The sequence below is a fragment of the Metopolophium dirhodum genome, chromosome 4, assembly GCF_019925205.1.
Source record: "Metopolophium dirhodum isolate CAU chromosome 4, ASM1992520v1, whole genome shotgun sequence".
Classification (NCBI taxonomy): domain Eukaryota; kingdom Metazoa; phylum Arthropoda; class Insecta; order Hemiptera; family Aphididae; genus Metopolophium; species Metopolophium dirhodum.
Window position 1 is genome coordinate 3613904 of NC_083563.1, and position 20138 is coordinate 3634041.

Below are 20138 nucleotides of genomic sequence, written 5' to 3' on the forward strand. Positions count from 1 at the left end.
TTCTAAGAGTTTTTATCTTAAAAAAATTTAATTAATATCCACATATTCTTCGAATCATATATAAATACAAATAGTAAATACGTAATGCACGTATTTAGTATTTTATATCTTATATTCTTATTAATATCAACTAAACGGTCTTGCGGTATCAAATATTATTATGTGATAATGTGCAACCAAAGTCATAAAAATATGGAGACAAATTTCATGATATAAAATCTCGTTTTACTATACCTACCTATTCAATTAGTATTCGAATAATGCATTGTTATTGTTTACGCCTAAAACAATAACTTGTTGATTTAATATATTATATTTTTAAAAACTCTGTGTAAATTCTGACCTTGTTGTACTTACCTATATTGTACAATACATTTTTTATATTGCCTCACAATTTTACCCACAGTCACAAGGGTGTTCTTATTATTGACTATATAATGTTATGATACTATAAGCGATATTGTGCGATGAATAAAATATCTCGTTAAACCGAATGGTTGATTTTTCCAAAATAATTATAATATTATGTGCATAAATGGACTGTGCACCTACGGGCATTGAATAGATTGGTGAACGCTAACAATGCACCACACCGTATGGTAATAATAATTTTAGCTCAGAATATATAGCATAGATTATTCTGTGATTATAGTGTCTCGTTGTTATCTTAAGACGTTTACGGGAGCATCGCGGAATAATAAATTTCCACACGCTTGGTGCGAAGAACAAGCCACACAAGCCCCGAGGACGTGCGACATCCGACGGTCTTAGTTTAAGGATATTTTTTTTTCAAACGACTAAACGAATAACGGCAGTCGCTCTATCAACTATACTATATAATCGTATACTATGACTGGCAATAGACACACAATATACACAATGTTTATACTTCAATATATTTAATTGACATTTTTGTCAGGCGATACTTAGTTGTTCACATTACATACCTGTTCTATATATTTGTATGAAAATGACTTCACAAATATTCTTAAAATAATTATATTTACACGTGTATTAAGTACATTTAATAACAAACTTAACATTAGGTAAAGTCTTCGAGTTAAAAAAAAACCTATTGAGAAAACACAAAAGTTAAACGTATAATATCACCAACTAATAATAGTATGCAAATATATTATATTATGCATAATAGTTCATGCCATTGCGTTTACGAATAAATTATTATCTGACGTATTAAGATGAAACGCAAAATAATTTATTTGTTAAAAACCATTTCGCGCAAGAAAGAACCAGTCGGTCTAAGTAGCAGTTTTGACAGAACTTGAAGGTGAGTGGTGGTATATTTAGACATTTAGTACCGTAGAATAAAAGTAAATTATGCAAATAATTGTTTTTATCATCTTGCCGAAATTGTACAAACGTACTTATATTTTATTCTTGTTATATTTTAAAATTTTCGTAATAGTGTAATAATAAATATACTGTCAATGCTTAATAGTTATTGTCATAAATTGTTATAGCTTAATATTTTGTCATATAATATAATGAATTAAACAACTTTTAAAAGGGTCGGGTGATCGCCACATAACCCCCTTTAAGACCGCCGTTGCTCGGTAACAAAGATGACAAGAAACCAAATTTTAAACATTGAAAAAAGAAAACATTTTCTGTGCAATAATGTTTAATTTTTTTTCATAAGGGTGATATTGAACAGACATTGTTTTCTTTTTTTTAGGTGGAATATTTGGTATCTCAACTACACATGTCTGTTATATTTTTTGTTCTTTTCCGAGTGATTTAATTTTTTCGTAACTATGCTACAACCAATAATGGTACTTACATGGGATCACTAAAAGTGACTTTGAATTAGAATTTAAATATATTTATTATTTACAATTTTAATTGCTCTAAAAATATTGATAAAATTGCCTACACTAAACCCTTAGGAAAAATGGTGAGCAGAGTCCTCTTAATAACGATATTTGAAGAATGATTGTAATATTTCTTTATAAGCTGCTTGAGTAATGTAGGTACTCATAAATACTAAAGTAAGTAAATCATACAAAAATAGTGTGCCTTTTCAAGTGTACCTATGATATATGTGAAAACTATTATAGATGTTTTAGATCTAGTCTTTTAGATTAGGTCTAGTGATGAATTTTTAAAATTCCATCAGAAACTAGGAAATCAGTAAAATGTTTAGTAAATACTAAATAGAGTGTATGCACTAAGAGCCATAACGCCGATTCAAAAAGCATAATTTATTTACCGGCAGGTCAATAATAAGCCATATCAATATTTTCTGGTCAGACGCGCGTGTAAAACGAATATAATATTATTTTCAAGTCTAGACTGGTTTGTATATTATAACAACAGTTAGGTGTGTAATTAATGGTTGTATATCACCATAACTGTATTGTTTGTACGCACATTGTCCAATCTGCGGGCCTGTTGTGGTCGCGTCTGGTAGGTGTTATTTTTTTTTAGAGATCTGCACCGAACCGATGGTTACAATCGTGTTCGAATTTAACACGGTATAACGACGTGTGTGTGGTAACCCACCAAGTCGATATGTGTACCTACGGCGGTGATAACAGTGTAGAAAAAAAAAAAATTCATAAAACCCGTCCGAGACGCGTATACATATCCGGAAAGCACATGCGTACGGTGCCGCCCACCGAGTAGGAAGGCACCGACCGAGGCAGCTCGCCGCCCGTTGCTGCCGCCGCCGCGCGCCGTCAGTGCACTCGCCGCAGGCCGAACGTCCGCACCGTGTATGTCCACACGCGTTGTCTGATAGGTGAAATCTCGTCGGTCCCACGTGCGCGGCCCTCGTATCCGTTGTCCACTGGCGACATACTATCGCCGGAAGTCCGAACCACTGTCGCCGGAAACACTGTCAGTTCACGGGGGGTGGGGTCGCTCTGGAGTTTCGACGAGATTCTTGTCATGACGCGCTCGCGCTGCTAGGGAACTCGTGAACTCCACACTTGCCATGCTGTTGTTTTGCCAAAGACCCGACCGGTACGTGGTCATCTGGCTGTTTCAGATACTCACCGTCATCTGTGCAGGTAAGTCGAAAACGTATTACCTACGGTGGTCCGCGCGGGACAGGGGGCATGGGTGCACAATACCGCGTTTTGCCAATAAGGACCGCGCATTTAAATATAACACTAGACATAAACAACGACCAGATCTGATTAAGCGTTAATTTCACAATGGGATATCCATGAATCATAATGATTGCATAGTAGGCAGTAACAATACTATTATACACCATCGTTTAGACGTTTTCTAAGACAAATTTTCAATAAATATCACCTCATGTATACAAAAATTAAATTTATGTCATTTGATTATATTTTTTAGTTCACCAACACAATGAAATATTTTATTTAATTACGTAAAATTGAGTTCAAACATTAAAATTATATTAAAAATACATTAAATGAATTTACTAAATACAATGGTCTTAATATGATTAAAAAAACGACTTTGATGTCCATTATTCAGCATTCACTTTTGGTACTGACGATACGACGTATCGTAATGTAGGTACTTACATTTTTCATTTAATGTTTAGTTATAGCAGCTAGACCCTGAATTAAAAACAAAATATATAATATAATAAAAAGTAGAAACAACTTACAATATTTAAATCTATCTTAGGCCCCCCAGGAAAAGTTTTGTTAAGTGCACGACCTATTAATTTTTATAATAATATTCATAAGTATAAATAAAGAATAAAGAATAATTTACTTACTTAATAATTTCAATAAGGAAATAAGTTTGACTTAATTCATAAGTACATTCTTAAATATTAAGTACTAATAATAGTAGGTAGCAATAATAATGTTATAAATTAAAAGTTTAGTTCCATCGTTATAATGCATAAATATTATAATGTATATCTTATAAGCATTATAGTTTATAACATAACGTGGAAAATATGTCAACAAATTATCAATGTTTTCATTAATTTATATTAAAAAATAATAATATAATATTTATAATAATATTTAAGATTTCTAATATGCCAATAAAGAACACAATTAATCCAGACATTTATCCACAAAAATACACAGTAACTAATCTAAAACTAGGTACACTATACTTTATTTTCTTCATTATAATTTAAATGTAAAATGTTGACATTTGTATATGCGTAAATCTAATTTATATGATATAATTAAAGTACTGTACATTGCATAATATTTCACACGGCATTATAGTTCCGATAGTAATAATATTACACTAGTATCGTTGAATTATAAGTGGATAGTATTAAAGATACTTTTATACTTATAATAAATATCAGAGTATTTTATAATGTAGTTAACACTCCCGAAAAAGGCAAGACATTTTCATTAGGAGCCATATTTTCATTGTTAATGTCAGTGTTAATATCATACTCTACCAATCTTGAATTTAAAAATTTTTTATTTTTTATTAAATATCGATTTATCTAATAATAGTTATTACAACTATGTATATAATATCATGGTGTAAATTTAGAGATTCACGTAAATTCATTTATTAATTATTATAAAATAAAAACAATAGGTTTTTCACTTAAAGTTGAACCAAGATAATATTATTATATACAATTGATAAATTCAAAATGTATCATATAATAATTTGGTATGAGTTTTTTCATATTCATATAATATTATATTTTTGTTCTAAATAAAACAAAAAATTGAAATACGTTATTTGATATACTTACCTACTTGTTTTTGTAAACATGTTTACATTCTGAATAATTATTGAGATAATTATTTTTGATAATAATTGTATATAATTTATTTTCAAATAGATTTATAATAATTATTACTTACAATAAAAAATTAAACTACATTGATTTTTTTCAATTTTCGACTGTTATTATATTTAATTTCAGTGTAATTATTAACTTAAAATTATGTTATTTAAAAAGTTATAACCTATTTTCAATATGATTTTACTTAAAATAAATATTATGTTGAAGATAATTTAACATGAAATGTAGCTTTGAATATTTCATCAATTATATATGCAATTTATTCAGAGAGTTTCGTTTAAATAAATATTTAAAAGAATACGAATATAAGATTATAAAATATTGTCTTTGATCTTTGAAATATTCAATAAATGGTAAATTAATAACTGTATAAAATAAATATATTTATTTATAGTATATTATGCATTTAAAAAATAAATAATAATACAACATATAGTATATTTTGTCAACTCGTTATATTCTAAAATGCCATCAAAATAGATAAATGGATAATTCTTCCAAGAAAATTAAAAATTGTAAGACGAATAGTATCATTCTTCTTTTGTTGTTGAAGTATACAATATCGGTGAATGTGCACAATATATATTCCTATCCTAAGATGCCTTGTTCATAAACCAAATAGGTGAACCGTACAATAATAAGTTTACTCACTTTTAAAAGTAATTGAGTCATTCATTTTTGAGGAAATTGTAAGAAAAAAACTATGAACAGTCAAATGTTCAATGTTTAATGTTTCTAAAATATTTTTTACAGACAAAACTACCCTTATAAGACGTATGGAGTTGAATTCCATTTCAAATTATAGTATAAGTATCAATTTATTAAATGTAAGCATATTATTATAATATTATGTTGTTTATCTAAACACATTTTTTTTTTAAATTCTTGGGTTATAATTGGAACTTAAATAGCAAACATTATAAACAATAAGCACTTAGATAAATCGTAACATAGTTAATAATAATTAATAATAATAAAATGTTGTATTTATAAATCGGATTTATGATATTTACTAAGAAATTACCTAAGTTATATTATTCCTAAAATAAATCTTTATTTATGGTATTAATAAAATGGGTACTTAAATTAAATTTGAGAAAATCTTAAGACAAGACTTAATAAATATTTAAGGTACCCTTTAATCATTTTTAAAGGTAACTTATGATTATTGAAATTATTGATATAAATGCACTTGATGAACATTCGTATCATAATTTATTTTTGAATATGGATATCTACTATCTTTATTATTTTGAAAAAGAATTATAATTGGCTTGATGCACCTATACAATCATCACAAACCTATCACATACATATTTACGTGATATAGAAATCCCTATTGGAGAGCATGTCACTTAGTACATAGTATAGTTAGCAAAGACACTTTTTTTTTAATAATTATTTATTAAAAATTATATTAACATTGATGAGTTAACGTATAATTTAATAGATTTTCAAATTTGCAATTTTTTCAAAGTTTTAGGTATCCAAAGTTCACTAATTTTACTTGGTACGGTCTTCTCTGAAAATACTCATCGAAATTTCGATATACGAGTACTAGGCTTTGACAATGTTACAAGAATATTAATTGCATACGTTTCTGTATAAGTTAAAATGATAAAGTATAATATATACATATAAAGTAGATGGGCATTGTTTAGATGGCATATACGTTATATTTATTCGTTAACAATTTTGTCACGTTTAATCGAGATAATTTTTAATAAATGCTGACAATTTTATTTTTCTGTCTATAATAATCAACAATAGAGAAGCTTTCCACCAATAATAATTTAAATTTATTTGTAGATAATTTACTATTTTTTTTTTTTGTAAGTAGGTACAAAATAATATTATTTAACTAACTTAATATCTATTTTTTTGGTTAATATAGCATTGAGTTATATTGATTTATTATAATCTGAATGGCGTGAAAATGTATTGGTTTTATACTTTCATAAAGATATATCTTTTTTGTTTGTAAAGTAGTATATTATCATTTTTTTGAGAGGTCTAAAAGTTTCATATAGCTATCTATACATAGAAAGAAAATTGATTATAGACAAGAGTTTAAAAATAAAATGACGGTACCTATACTGTAGCAATAGTGATAAAAAACCGATGACTGTAAATTATTAATATTTAATACATTTTATAAACTAATTTATGATTTTTAAATATGTACCGTTATAATTTAATTTATAATTATATAATTTTAAAATGTTTACTACTAAATAAATTAAACTTTACGCTCCAAAGTGTATAAAATGATAAAATGTATACATTATTAAACCATATTTCAGATAGTGAGTTTAAAATAGAATTTAGTTAACTATAGTAAACATATCACGGTAGCTTTTAAAATATGAAATAATTTATTTTAAATTTCATCAGTCTTGAAGTAGGGTCACAAGCACCCCTTCAATCACATCGTCCAGTCTAGTTAATGTAAATGTCAGCATTTTTTTTCATTGTATATATTAATACAGATTGTAAATATATTTTATCAATAAGAAAATAAAACAAATTGATCAATTAAAGTTTTACACACCTATTGTAACATCTATATCTTCTATTCAATGTATGTAGGTACCGTATGTTATGTTATCGTATGCGAATAAAGTCGATATAATATAAAACTAATCTTACACGGTATTTCAATACCTAGTAATTTATATTTTTTACAAGATATGTCATAATATTAAAAATGTTTATTATTAACATATACTAATATTAGAAACCGTATAAGTATATTTTAATTAATTTTTGTATAGTAAATTCACTCACTATGTTAGTTTAATTGAAGTTAACAGGAACTGAATAAATATTTTTTTCCTATACAAAAATATTATGTGTAGCGTAAAAGTGGCTTTATTATTTACGTTTTATACGTTTTGCATATACGGTGTCGTTGTCTTGTGGTGTGTAAAACAATGATTCAATAACATATGAATGACCAATGATTATTGATAGGTATCATTATATTATAGTATACGGTCACATCACATTTTTGTCAAATACTGAATAAAATTGATATCTATGGAATTATGAGATGCGATCTGTGTACAGAGCAAGTTTCCTCTTGTTATTCTGGATATATGTAAAGTTAACACGGTTTGAATCGAAATTGCCAAAAACAGAACGTGACGTGCAGAACCTATGCCAACTTCCGAGCGTCTCATACATGATACGATGAAGTTCAATAGACGGGGGACGTTTCTTCACCAAGGAGATGAGGATGTTCAAAGCTGAAACTTATGCATGCTTTGAATAATATCGAGTATATTATAATACATACACTCATACCCACCACACACAGACGTCTAGCACTTCCGACTGTTTTGGTAAAATATCTATTTAGCGATACTCTGTCTCTCTTCCTTCTATCTCTTATCTTTCTTTACCTCTTTATCGTTCTCTCTCCCCCCCCCCCATTCCTCCTTCATCCGTGCACTTCGGCTTGTCTTCTTTGGAAAAAGATGGTTCATCGATACAATTTGAAACTATATACTGCACGGAAAGGACAAAGCGTGATATACGAACGCACGATAATGCACGATATACCTAGCTATATGTTTATAGGTATTGCGAAATTCTGAATAGTGTACACCTACCTACATATTATTATACCGAGGTATATGATTTAATTAAAAACGATGCCATTTCAGAAACGACACTGTTCTCTTTGTCGTTCGATATTTAATTATTGCTCGCTGAAAACACCGTAGGTATACTACACAATTTGTTTATCGGTTATTATAATTATTATCGTTGTAATTTGAATTACACGGTGTATATTGCATATTATATAACATTCTGACTACCTATATCCGTTTAATGTATGCGTGTACGCGGCCATGATGTTAACAAGATGCAATCCGTATATTATAATAATTAACAATAAGTTCCATCGCCATGTTGCACCGCGTTTAATTTGATATACATGTTACTGACTCGTGGGTTCAACTAAACTTATTACTATAGAAACTTAAACATGTTTTGTTTCACAATACGATTTAGTTTGATATGAATAACAGCCCAGAATTTTAACAAAACTTATTACTAATAAATAAAAACGTAAACATGTACAATAAAAATATTATAATTGGAATTTATTATGGCTTTGTTCAAATAAACAATCAGTGTAGACACCCAGGAATTTTTATCAAAAGCAATTTAAATATTTATAATTGGCTATTTGCAAACCTGGGAACTATATCCAATCTATCAAATAATATAGTGCGTCTGTCATATTGTACATTTTTGGCATAGAAATCCGTACGCATGAAAAACAAACAACACGTTACACGCATAACAGTACAATCGACGTGTGTGATTCGTCTGTCGACAATGGAGTAATCACCTCGAGAAAATACTTGCCCTGCAAGCTTACAAATTCGAACCAGTCACGGCGATATGTATTTTGTGTAATGCACAAATTAATATTATATCAGCGGTGGAAGTGCGTATTTTGGCGCTCTTACGACACCCGAGTCACCCCTGTCTTTAGTCACGATCAATCAACGTGTACACGATGTTTAAGCATTATTATTTCGTACCATATATACATTTGTTTAGCCAACCGACGACAAAGACCTGCCGCCAGTAGCTCGAATAAATGGTCGGCGGTGGCATTATACCGAGTGCACAGATAGTATTATTATTCTGATAATCGCCACCGAGTAGGATTGGTGAAAATCCTGTTTCGCACACGGCCTTTATCTTCCCGTCGGCCCTTCGGAGACTTAAAAACATTGACGACGGAAGAAACTTTTAACCATCACTGTACGTTGAATATCGCATTCACATTATCCTGGGCGAAATCGGCTAAAAGATAAACTCGTCCGGGCACGTACCGGGCATTATCTTCTTATGTGTATACACACCCAGAGCCGGCGTAGAAGAGGACCGTTTTTAATGTCGCAATGGTCTTAAACCGCAATGAATGCATAAATAAAACATTTTTAATGTAAACCGGTATATGTATACGAATTCCCATCTCACCGTTCCGCCTAGCCAATGGATAAAATATGTACACGAATGGAATTGCCCCGGCTACGTACCTATATAAATATATACCAACCATGGAAAAAAAAAATAATAGCAATAATCTTTTAAACTATATCAGCCATAAAACACGGTTTCGATCGTCTCAAATTTGCTTGTAACTACACCTTGTAACAGGAGTGCAATACACACGAATAAATGTATAAAACAAATAAAATGTAATACTACTTAGCTGCTGTATCACCCAACTTCACCCGGGTTAAAATAAATTAATCTATCTTTCTATCGTTTTCCGTTTTGCTTCGATTGAATTATACAATACAATGTTTACAAATATTATATTTAAAAAAAATAAAAACCAATATTACAATCAAATACTTATGAACACTATTGCAATGATTCGTTTTTTTTTCACTTCTACATTTTAGACATTTTTTTTACGCAATCACAAAAAACTGGAGAAAAAAAAACCAACTAATGCTTAAAACCAGACGTTGATTCAATATAATTGTTAAGACTAGTATTGTCTCTATGCGTTTACATAAAAAAATGTCCAAAATATTAAAAAAGCCAATCATAATAATAATTATTGTAATAGGTAACTTATTGTGCTTATACATTTTAATTTAAGATTTGTATTTTAGATTCTGAGCGGAGCGAGGGATCTAGTGGTTTTACAATGGTGTTATTTTTTTATTTTTTTTTTATCTTGTATGCAAAATTTTTACCAGAAGAAGAGTGCTTCGATTTCAACATATTATAGTATATCATCTTTTAGAAAATTGGATCAAGATAGTACTTTAAAGAAGTCTATTTTCGATTTTCTCAATCTTTGGAAAAACCACCGACAAATTACAAAAAAATGGGATTTTAATTTCCAAAGCTTTGTTTATCACCATAGAAACGATTACAAAGAAAAATAAAATTTTTAGTTATTTTGTTGGAATTTATAATATTAATTCAACAAAAAGGCTATAACAAAATATAATAACAATATAAAATATCCAGACTGACAAACCGTCTCCACTCAGAATCGTTTTTCGTATACAATGATATGATATCATTGAATTCAAATTTAATACAATCCATCATACAGTAACCCACTTGTAACCTACTGTACAGCAGAGCGACATCCACTTACTCGTTTTTTTTTAAATTATATTTGTAAAATATACTTTTTATGTCATATTTCTACTAGTATTATTATATCTGTAACCAATGGCAACCATCATAAGCACAATAATATCCAATTTTCGTTAGTCAACATTATATTCATGTGTTAGCTACAATATAGCAACATATATAAGGGTGAAAAAAATAAACTATAAACACCCTTCGAGTTTCAAAAATTCTATTTATATAACTTTTATTGAAAGTCCAGTAGTTTTTGTTTTTATAGAGAATAAACAAACATTAATTTTATATATATATTTTTTTACAACTATTTTATTTACTTTAACCAATGGCAACCATAATAAATATATACAAAAAAAAATCTTTAATTTCCGTTTGCCGATACAAAATCCCTGTGTGAGCCTATCTTTAAAATTCGGATTTTTAAAAACCCTTTTCCTTTGTACCACAATATAGGTGTGCACTAAATATTGTGGTACAAAGGTAATTTTCAATTTGACATTGGTAAGTAAATTTGAAGTTTTCAGCTATCATAGTATTGTCTGTACGTTAATCAAGACATCTTCTTTTAAATACTACATAGATTTCTGAAAAAGTTTTATGTGATTGATAAAAACGGCTTTCTTTAAACAATATTAATTTTTCAGTTTTTTCACAGGTCGTGTATATTTTAATGTTTTTATACATTATGTTTTTTTTACGTAACATTTAATAATGAAATAATAAAAAATTAATTTAGTTGTATCAAAAGATTAAAACAATAATAACATGGAGTTAAGGCAAAATGTATAATAATATGTAAACAAACAACGTTTCTGTATTATATTATATCTGATAGAGATGATTCAGTTATATTTATATATTTTAAAATGAAGATAAACATTTTTGTAATTAATAATTAATACATTTTTCCTCGGAATTCCTTTAATTACTTTTAACTTTACTTAATTGATTATTATTAACAAGTTTTTATTTTAAAAGAAATGTAGTACGTTATTTGATAACATTCTAAAATAGTGGGGAGATTTTGCTTTGAGTTGGTCACATTTTTAATTAAACTAAATAAAAAATAAATAATTAAAGTTATAATAATATATTTTTAAATTAAAAATCTGAAATCGTTTTTCATACAATACAAAGGTATTTAGTACGTATTACATTGTGTGTGTGTATGTTTTTTTTTAAGAAAAAGCTTTTTAATAATGTATTTTTATGTAAATATAAAAATGTAATAACATAAATTATATTAATAAATTATAAACACTTTTAAAAGATTATTATATTATGTTCATAATTTCCTGAAGAAAGAGTAAATTTCCATAAGTTTAAGTCTGAATATAAAAACGACATTTCAAAACTGAAAATAAACGTAATAATATTCAAAAGTCTATTCCAAACCATCTTTTTTTTGTATTTTTTTAGAATTTCGAGTCTATTATTCGGACATAGTTACATTACCCCTTAAAAGTTTTTAGTATCTAACATTTTAAAACAGTATAAATAAGTACATAATGTTATATTTGACGAATGTTTTGAAAACTCTTTACTATACGATATCTTATATTAAAACCGTCAGCTTACAGACGAGTTTATGATTGTATTCTGATAAAGAAACATTTTGTCTGATAACAATGTGTAAAAAGTTAGAAAATATAAATTGAGATAAAAGTACAAAAGCTTTTGGTTTTAAATCTAAGTTAAACGGTTGCCAATAGAGCTTCAATTACCCAAAAATAATCTAGCTTTTGTTAAAAACTTGTGATTTTAAGTTATATGTATATAAGTATGTTATTCTTTATTAAAATTAGATCAAAAACGTCATACTGGTTGGAAATATAATAACCTATAATATTATGTAAAGTCACATAAAACCTTTCAAGCTTTTCTTATAAAAAAAAAAAAACTGTCACCTTCGCCCGAATAGTGGCCTAGTAAAAATGTTCGCACGACTTGGACGAATTGTACACACAATATCGTCTTAAAACCAAACATTACAATATAATTGCTTCCGTTTTCGTTTTAAATATGAAGCGTTCGCCCTCTGAAAAATAAACAGTAAACGCATTACGGATAGATCAGTATAATGAAAGCCATAAAATGCGCTAACTGTCAATTGATTGGAGGAGGGATTAAATATTATATTATCGTGATATAGGACAGGTAGTTAATTATGATTTTCGCGTCTCGAATCAGCGTCGTTTTATTGGCAAACAGTAATTCGACGACATAATACCCGACAATCGGAAAAACGTGGACGTGCAGATACAAAAACTAAAACGGATGTCTTGGTAGGCTATGCCGATACGATTCAGCCAACCGACGTCGCCCCCTTTGGAGGAGAAAAAAAGCTCGCCTCTACATTGTGTATTCAATATTATTTTAATATTGACGTTCGGATTGTATAAGCGCCCGCCGGGACGTGATTATTAAACAGTCCGAGGAATAACGAAACGAAAATTATTATTTGACGATCGCAAAAGACGATATCGTAATGTCATCGCGGCGATATTCGTTATCTTCGACGACGCCACAGATAGCGTCCGTACGTCTATACTATAGTGGCACTTTACATTATATTTTTGTCATCGACGAGAAGAAAGACTATAATATCATGTCATGTCATTCGCTCTGTCCGAAACCGTCCCCGCGCCGATTTTGCATCCAGTCGCGTTTCGAATTTTTAAACGACAGTAATATTATGCTTATAATGTTTACGAACTGTGCGTATGCATTGTGCACGTATCACGCACTGGCCGATGGATTCGAATTTCTCGGCCTCCTCCTCCGTGTTCCCCGCAGCCCGTCTCTTGGCTTTCGCGAGCAAACACACCGCAGGTATATATAGTGCACACAAGGGTGGCGGGACTTAAGAGGGGAAGGTGTCGGTGGAAGAGGGGGGTGAGGAATACCTGAAATTCTTGGCTCATACTGTCAACACCACCATGGTACAAGCTGTGCTATACTACCTACGGCCGAACCGCGACGACTGCGACAACTGCGACGTCGTCGACGGCATAATATATAATATCTAACCTGCCTCGCCGCCGCCGCCGCCATCGTTTTGGTGTTTGCTCACTCGCAGAGTTCCCAGGCAAACAGATTAACCGTTTGGCCAGGCGGTTGTGTAAACCATTTCTTCCGCACGCGTATTATATACACAACATGTTATACCTACCGCGCTCGTAAGTATAAATACATATCGTACCGTCTATATCGTCTCTTACAAATATTTCCGCTTATTGCGACGTATACGCGTATAATATTATGTAGGTGCGTACCATGTATTCGGGAAGAGATGATCTCCCGCTGGGAGAGGCGGCGAAGGTTGGTCGGACTTTTTCGTATATATATATATATAGGTCTGCGCCACCGTCGCGTTTGTACTATAACTTTTTGTGTGCATCTTTGTATATTGTAATACACGGTACAACTCGCACGCACCCTATAGAACACATTCGGCCACCCCAAAGACGACAGATGTTGGTAAAACACACGTTAAATACAATACTTCTGCAATACTTGTACAATGTACGGATAAGACGTGTAGTCGTCGACAACGTTAGAGCGCAGTCGCAATGCTATTGCTGTCGGTTTTTGCAACTCTCGGACACGACATATTGTTATGGAACAGACGGCACTGTTATTCCGTCAAACGCTCAAACGGTGCATACCTAATTATACAATTGATTATACCACTTTATATCTGCAAAGAAACTACTAACCCTTTAAAATTAGACGATAATGTAGCGCTGGGGTACCTGCGTACACTTTTTCCGACGTTTCCGCAATGGCCTACAGCACCACCACGGTCATAGTAATGGTTAGTTTAATATCTCTATAAATATGAAGTATGCGCGTACTCTATTCCTCTATACTCGGGGTTGTTCACTTTTAAATTACAGTAAATAGCAATTAAATTACTTATGTAATATTTGTATTCATTTACATAATTTTGAAGCGATATGGAATATTGTGAATTACCAGTATTACTTTTTTTTTCAAAAAACTTATTTTAATATGGTCAACCATAATTATTACACTATAATTTATTTATTTCAAAATTTGGCTTGAACAATAAAAAATTCATAACTTTTGCTATTTTTTAAATTTAATTTCTCCCCTATGTGACAAATTAAATCATAGATTCAACACGAAGCAAATGATTCTATTTTAGCTACATGTTTTCATTACTTGATTAATTTTCCAATACATTAGAATATACCAACGAACACGCAATTAAAGAACACTATATTATATTCCAGTTTCGATTAATGCTGTAGATAGAACTTTTTTTTCGTAGACAGATTACAATAAACATTTTCAAAAGCTGTCAAAACTTACCTATTTTTTCATGCATTGACGAGTTAAAGAGCCCCGGCGTTCCGAAAGCTCACTTAAACCTTGAATTCGTTCACATTCTTATAAAGGAACACAAACAGGTTCGCGTTCTAAAATAGATGAACACGATTATTTTGTAGTTTGTTTTGAAACTATAGAAATCTTTAAATAAAACTTTGAGAAGACAAAAACAATTTTTAAAAGTAGTTTTTTATGATATAATGATACAGTAAAATAACTGGTTAAAATAAAATATCTTTATCTAAATCCAATATAATAACTGGGTTACTAAATTAATAAAAAATAAATTCCAAATTAATACATACAAATATGATATAAAACATATTTTAAAAAAACTTTTCAATAGCTGCCTAAATTATAGTTTGAAAAATGTTGTAAGTTTTTCAAAAAAAACTCAAATATTGTAATGTAACGAAATTAATTTGTCAATACCACAGAGCCATTGTAAATAAAATGACTATACAATAGTCAATAACATAATAATAATATAAAAAATACATTTTAAAATAGGTAGGTAGGTATTTCATTTGAAAGACTTAAAAATCATTAAATTTACTTGAAAAATAAGAATTTCGTTCACGTTCACTTTTATTTGATATAATAGTGAGTGTTTTTCGCGAGTTGTTTGTAAATTATGAACATAATAGCGTTGTTTTTCAAACACTGATGTTACAACATACTGCTATCGCGTTATATTTTGCACTGCTTATAAGTAATACATCATATATTAAGTTTATTGATTGATGCTAATGCAATATAACTTCAGTCGTTTCACTCGTTATTATCCTTTATTGCTAGTCATTAAAATTCCCTAATAATCGACTCTGAAAAAAGTACTTACTGATGCACATAAAATAAAATATGCAAAAATGTTGGGGAATGCTAATTTCAAAGCTGGCTGTGCAAAGTGCCCTCACATCTTCTCTTTTATTTGATCATATTGTAGCCCTATACTATAGATATTACTACTAACACTATATAAAACGTCTAAGGTACATGCACTTACAGCGTGTGAAGTATTCGAATGAACGGTTTTTTCTTTACTAAAAATAATCGTCGAAATTGTGTTGTAGTATTTACCGAAACTTTTTTTTTCAGCCCATAAGTGCACAAAGTATATTTTACGATTGTAAATACCATAATATTTTACAACAATCTGCTTACAATATTTTCTCCGATAGTACGAGTATTGTTCTACTTTTAATTGTTATATTTTCGTTCGTTTTTTTTTTTTTATTTCTGTAATGATAATGGTTATAACAAAATATTACCAACCTTCAAATTAAATATGATTTCAAAAATGAATGGAATTATTTAAAGTAAAAAGATATACAGATACTATTAATTATTGTTACAACAACGGCGATGCCGATGAGGATTTGTTATAATACATAATATGTTATGGAAGTATAGGTACGAGAACATCATAATTGGTTTTATATTATAGCTATACTAAGTATATATACAAATATTGCATTTATTAATCATTGCAAGTACATTGGCACACGTTATATTTTTAATTTATCGTCATACATTTATTATTTTGTATGTATTCAGACATTATCATACTTTATAAATTGAACAATAAAATATAATGATTTAAAATAAGTCTCATTTGATAACATTAATTAGTCAAAAACAGACAATGTATTTACTAATTTATGCAAGTTGAATTGAATAATCATTTTTATAATAAAAGTTTTGATTTTGTCACAGTACCTAATGTTTTAAATGCATTTGGTCATATAAAATTGAACAACTTTTCAGATAAAAATCTATTGTTATATACTTTTTGTTTTTCATTAATTTTTTGTTTACTCAGGTATAAAGTTAATTTGGTGAAACCTATTTAAATTTATTGTTATGATGTCTTGAAAATGACTGGGATTTCTATGTGTTTTAAGTAAAAAAAAAAAAAAGTCTGCGTAATGCCGCATAACAACGACAATGTTATTTTTTTAATAAGTACACACCTTTTTATACAACATCTTTATACCTTGTAGTCATTATGGCTTGAGTGCTCCTTTATAACAATGGTCGTTTCCTACGAAAAGTTTATTTTTTAACATTTACGTTTATGGCAAAACGCTTTTTACCATCCATCTTCGAAACTTTGAGATGATATTCATTTTAAACTATTCGTTACACAAAAAAAATTTAAAATATAAGTGCGTATAAAACACCTCCTTAATTCACTGCTTATCAAAACTGGCACTATCTGCATGCATTAACACTGCACGTGAATGATGTATTTAAAATAAATCAATGCGTCAATATCATCAAGTTTGATGTTATCACATTTCTCTGACTTTAATATAACAATAATTTACTTAATAGATATATTTACGTGTATCATAAAACTACGCAAATAGGTATGCATCATAAGTTCGATTAGGATAGGTAATATATATTATACCTATTTCCAGGGCGAAAACCTTATAACAACGTTATATTTGACAAAAAAGCGGTTGAAATTCGTAAACGTAGGTAATGATAACGGAATACGATAAACGAAAATAATGAAATATCACAAAACAAAACATAATGCTTAACATAATATATTATAATGTATCATTAAAAGAAAACGTAATTTATAGAATATCATCAAACGAAAAATAACGCAAAACAAAATAATTTAAAAGTTTAATATTGGTTTCGCAAACATATTTATTTCATATCTTATAATCTTTCATGATTTATATTAATTGTCTTAGAAAAGAACCTAAGGATTTATTATATATTCCGTACACAGACTATTCCCCGCATTAATTATTATTTTTAAGTTTAATAGGTATGTATTAAATGTTGGGTGAAATAAGGTTTCAATTCTAAATAACGATAAACACAATAAATGTGTAACGTTTTAATTGTAGATAACACAAAACGATTTTCTTACAAATGCTAGCCCTGCCTAAGTCACATAGAGCGGTACAAAATTCTTTTATAATTTATTTACAATATATATGTATATAATATTATAAACGCTTAGACACTGCAATGGTATGAACAATAATCATGCTGTTGTAGAATCTATATTATAATATATAAAATAACTTGTCCTGACTGACTGATTCGTCATTGCCTATAAAGTCGCGGAACCGCCGAAGCTATGAGTATGAAATTTGGTCAATAGTTTCGTTTTCAACAATCCTCCGAGGAGGTTACAAAGAAAATGGCCAAGAGAAGCTCTTGCCTAATGGTCTCCATATTATATGAACCCAACAAATTAAATAGCAAGTACTGTTGATGGACGGTTTTCTCCCCTCAAGATATTCAAGTCATTTTAATTAACTATGTTATCAAATTTACTTATTGTACAAATTGTATAGATTGTAAATATGCTTAAATAAATCAAATAAAAAAAAAAAAGTTTTGTTTTATGATGGTTAGATTTTAAACATGGATTTTGAGATTCATGGTGAAAAAAAATTGTTTGTTTATATATGTTTGCCATTGGTTACAAACTATAATAATATTAACATTATAAATTGATAATTTTTTTTTTAAATATAAATGGTTGCCATTGATTACTTGTCAGATGAGGTAAAATTCGACGCATTCCATTCCTTATAACTTTTTAGAAGAGTACCCCCCACCCAGGAACTGCTATTTTTCAATAAATCAAAGTGATCTAATAAATAATAATTTTGATAATTATAATACTATTAATGGTAGTGATCTAAAATTAATCTCCACCACAAAAACTGATAAAGAAAAATTGTATTACACAAAGAAAAACTGCACATGGGCGAAGCCGAGTTATTCATCTAGTATTTTATAATATGAAACATCTGTATCGGTTTATTCGAAGGATTATACCTAAAATATAAATATGAAATTAAACTGCCAAAAGATGGCCGGTCTCTGTGGTCACTATAACAACTACATTATTACACTGCCTATCGACTACCGTCGTTATAATAATTTCATAATCTAAATTCTTGTAGCCGCCATATTATTATTATAACCACGATTGCACATAATGGTTAATGACGCGGGCGCGTGGCTTTTATGGGCTAAGGCTTGCCAGTGATGCCTAACCTTTTTTTTCTACGACGGGCCACCAATAATAGAAAACAATTAATATCTAATAATAACAACTACAACAAATATTTAACTATCCCGAAAATAATAGTATTTTTATATATTTTGTTTGAACTTAAAACTTGGCCACGGGCCACATTACGTGCCGTCTGGACACGCGGAGACATTGAAAATCAACGGGTTAAACGTGAACGTTATAATATTTATTAAAGCGTATTTGATTTGTATATTATATACATATCACACTTTTTAAGATGTCCATATTATCCATTGAAAGACCAGAAATAATTGTTCAAGGATCTTGAAAGATTATCCAATTTTTTTTTTATCCAGCCTCGTGATGAAGCTTATTTAGTATTTTTACCATTTTAAAGTTTGGATCTGCTCCTTTGCGGCTAAATTCACGGATGATAAGGCTATAACATTTTACTGATATATTCCTTAAATTTAATTGACCAACTAAAATCTGAATGGGACGAGAAGGCAACTTACTCACATCCCTAAGCCTGCATATATCGTCTATACTCTATACATTCTACGAAATGTATAAAATACCTATAACTATGTGTCCATCGTTAATTTTTTTTTTTATAATGATTGGTAACATGATTTCATTTTCGGTTTGTAGAAAAATATCACTAAATTATATTTGTGAGACTAAAATGTCTATAACATTGCATCTATTTTATGTAAATTATTATTTTTTAATTAAACCAATTAAATTGTATTTTATTACTATTTAGTACATATTTTTCTGCGTGTTGATTAACCATACCATCTGAATTCTTAATGACTTATGTCAATTAGAACGCGATAAAATATTTTATTTTACTGGGAAATGTATTAAAATTAT

The 20138-nt window shown here is 29.3% G+C and overlaps 1 protein-coding gene across 2 annotated transcripts in view; it reads left to right on the forward strand.

Moving 5' to 3' along the window:
• Positions 1–2687: 2687 nt before the first annotated feature.
• Positions 2688–20138, forward strand: part of LOC132942497 (lachesin) — a 130701-nt gene continuing 113250 nt past the window's right edge. For both annotated transcript variants that reach the window (XM_061010932.1, XM_061010933.1), the window contains exon 1: positions 2688–3032. In XM_061010932.1, the coding sequence (XP_060866915.1) occupies positions 2957–3032 (76 nt within the window). In that variant the 5' untranslated portion in view covers positions 2688–2956. The remainder of the gene's footprint in view (positions 3033–20138) is intronic.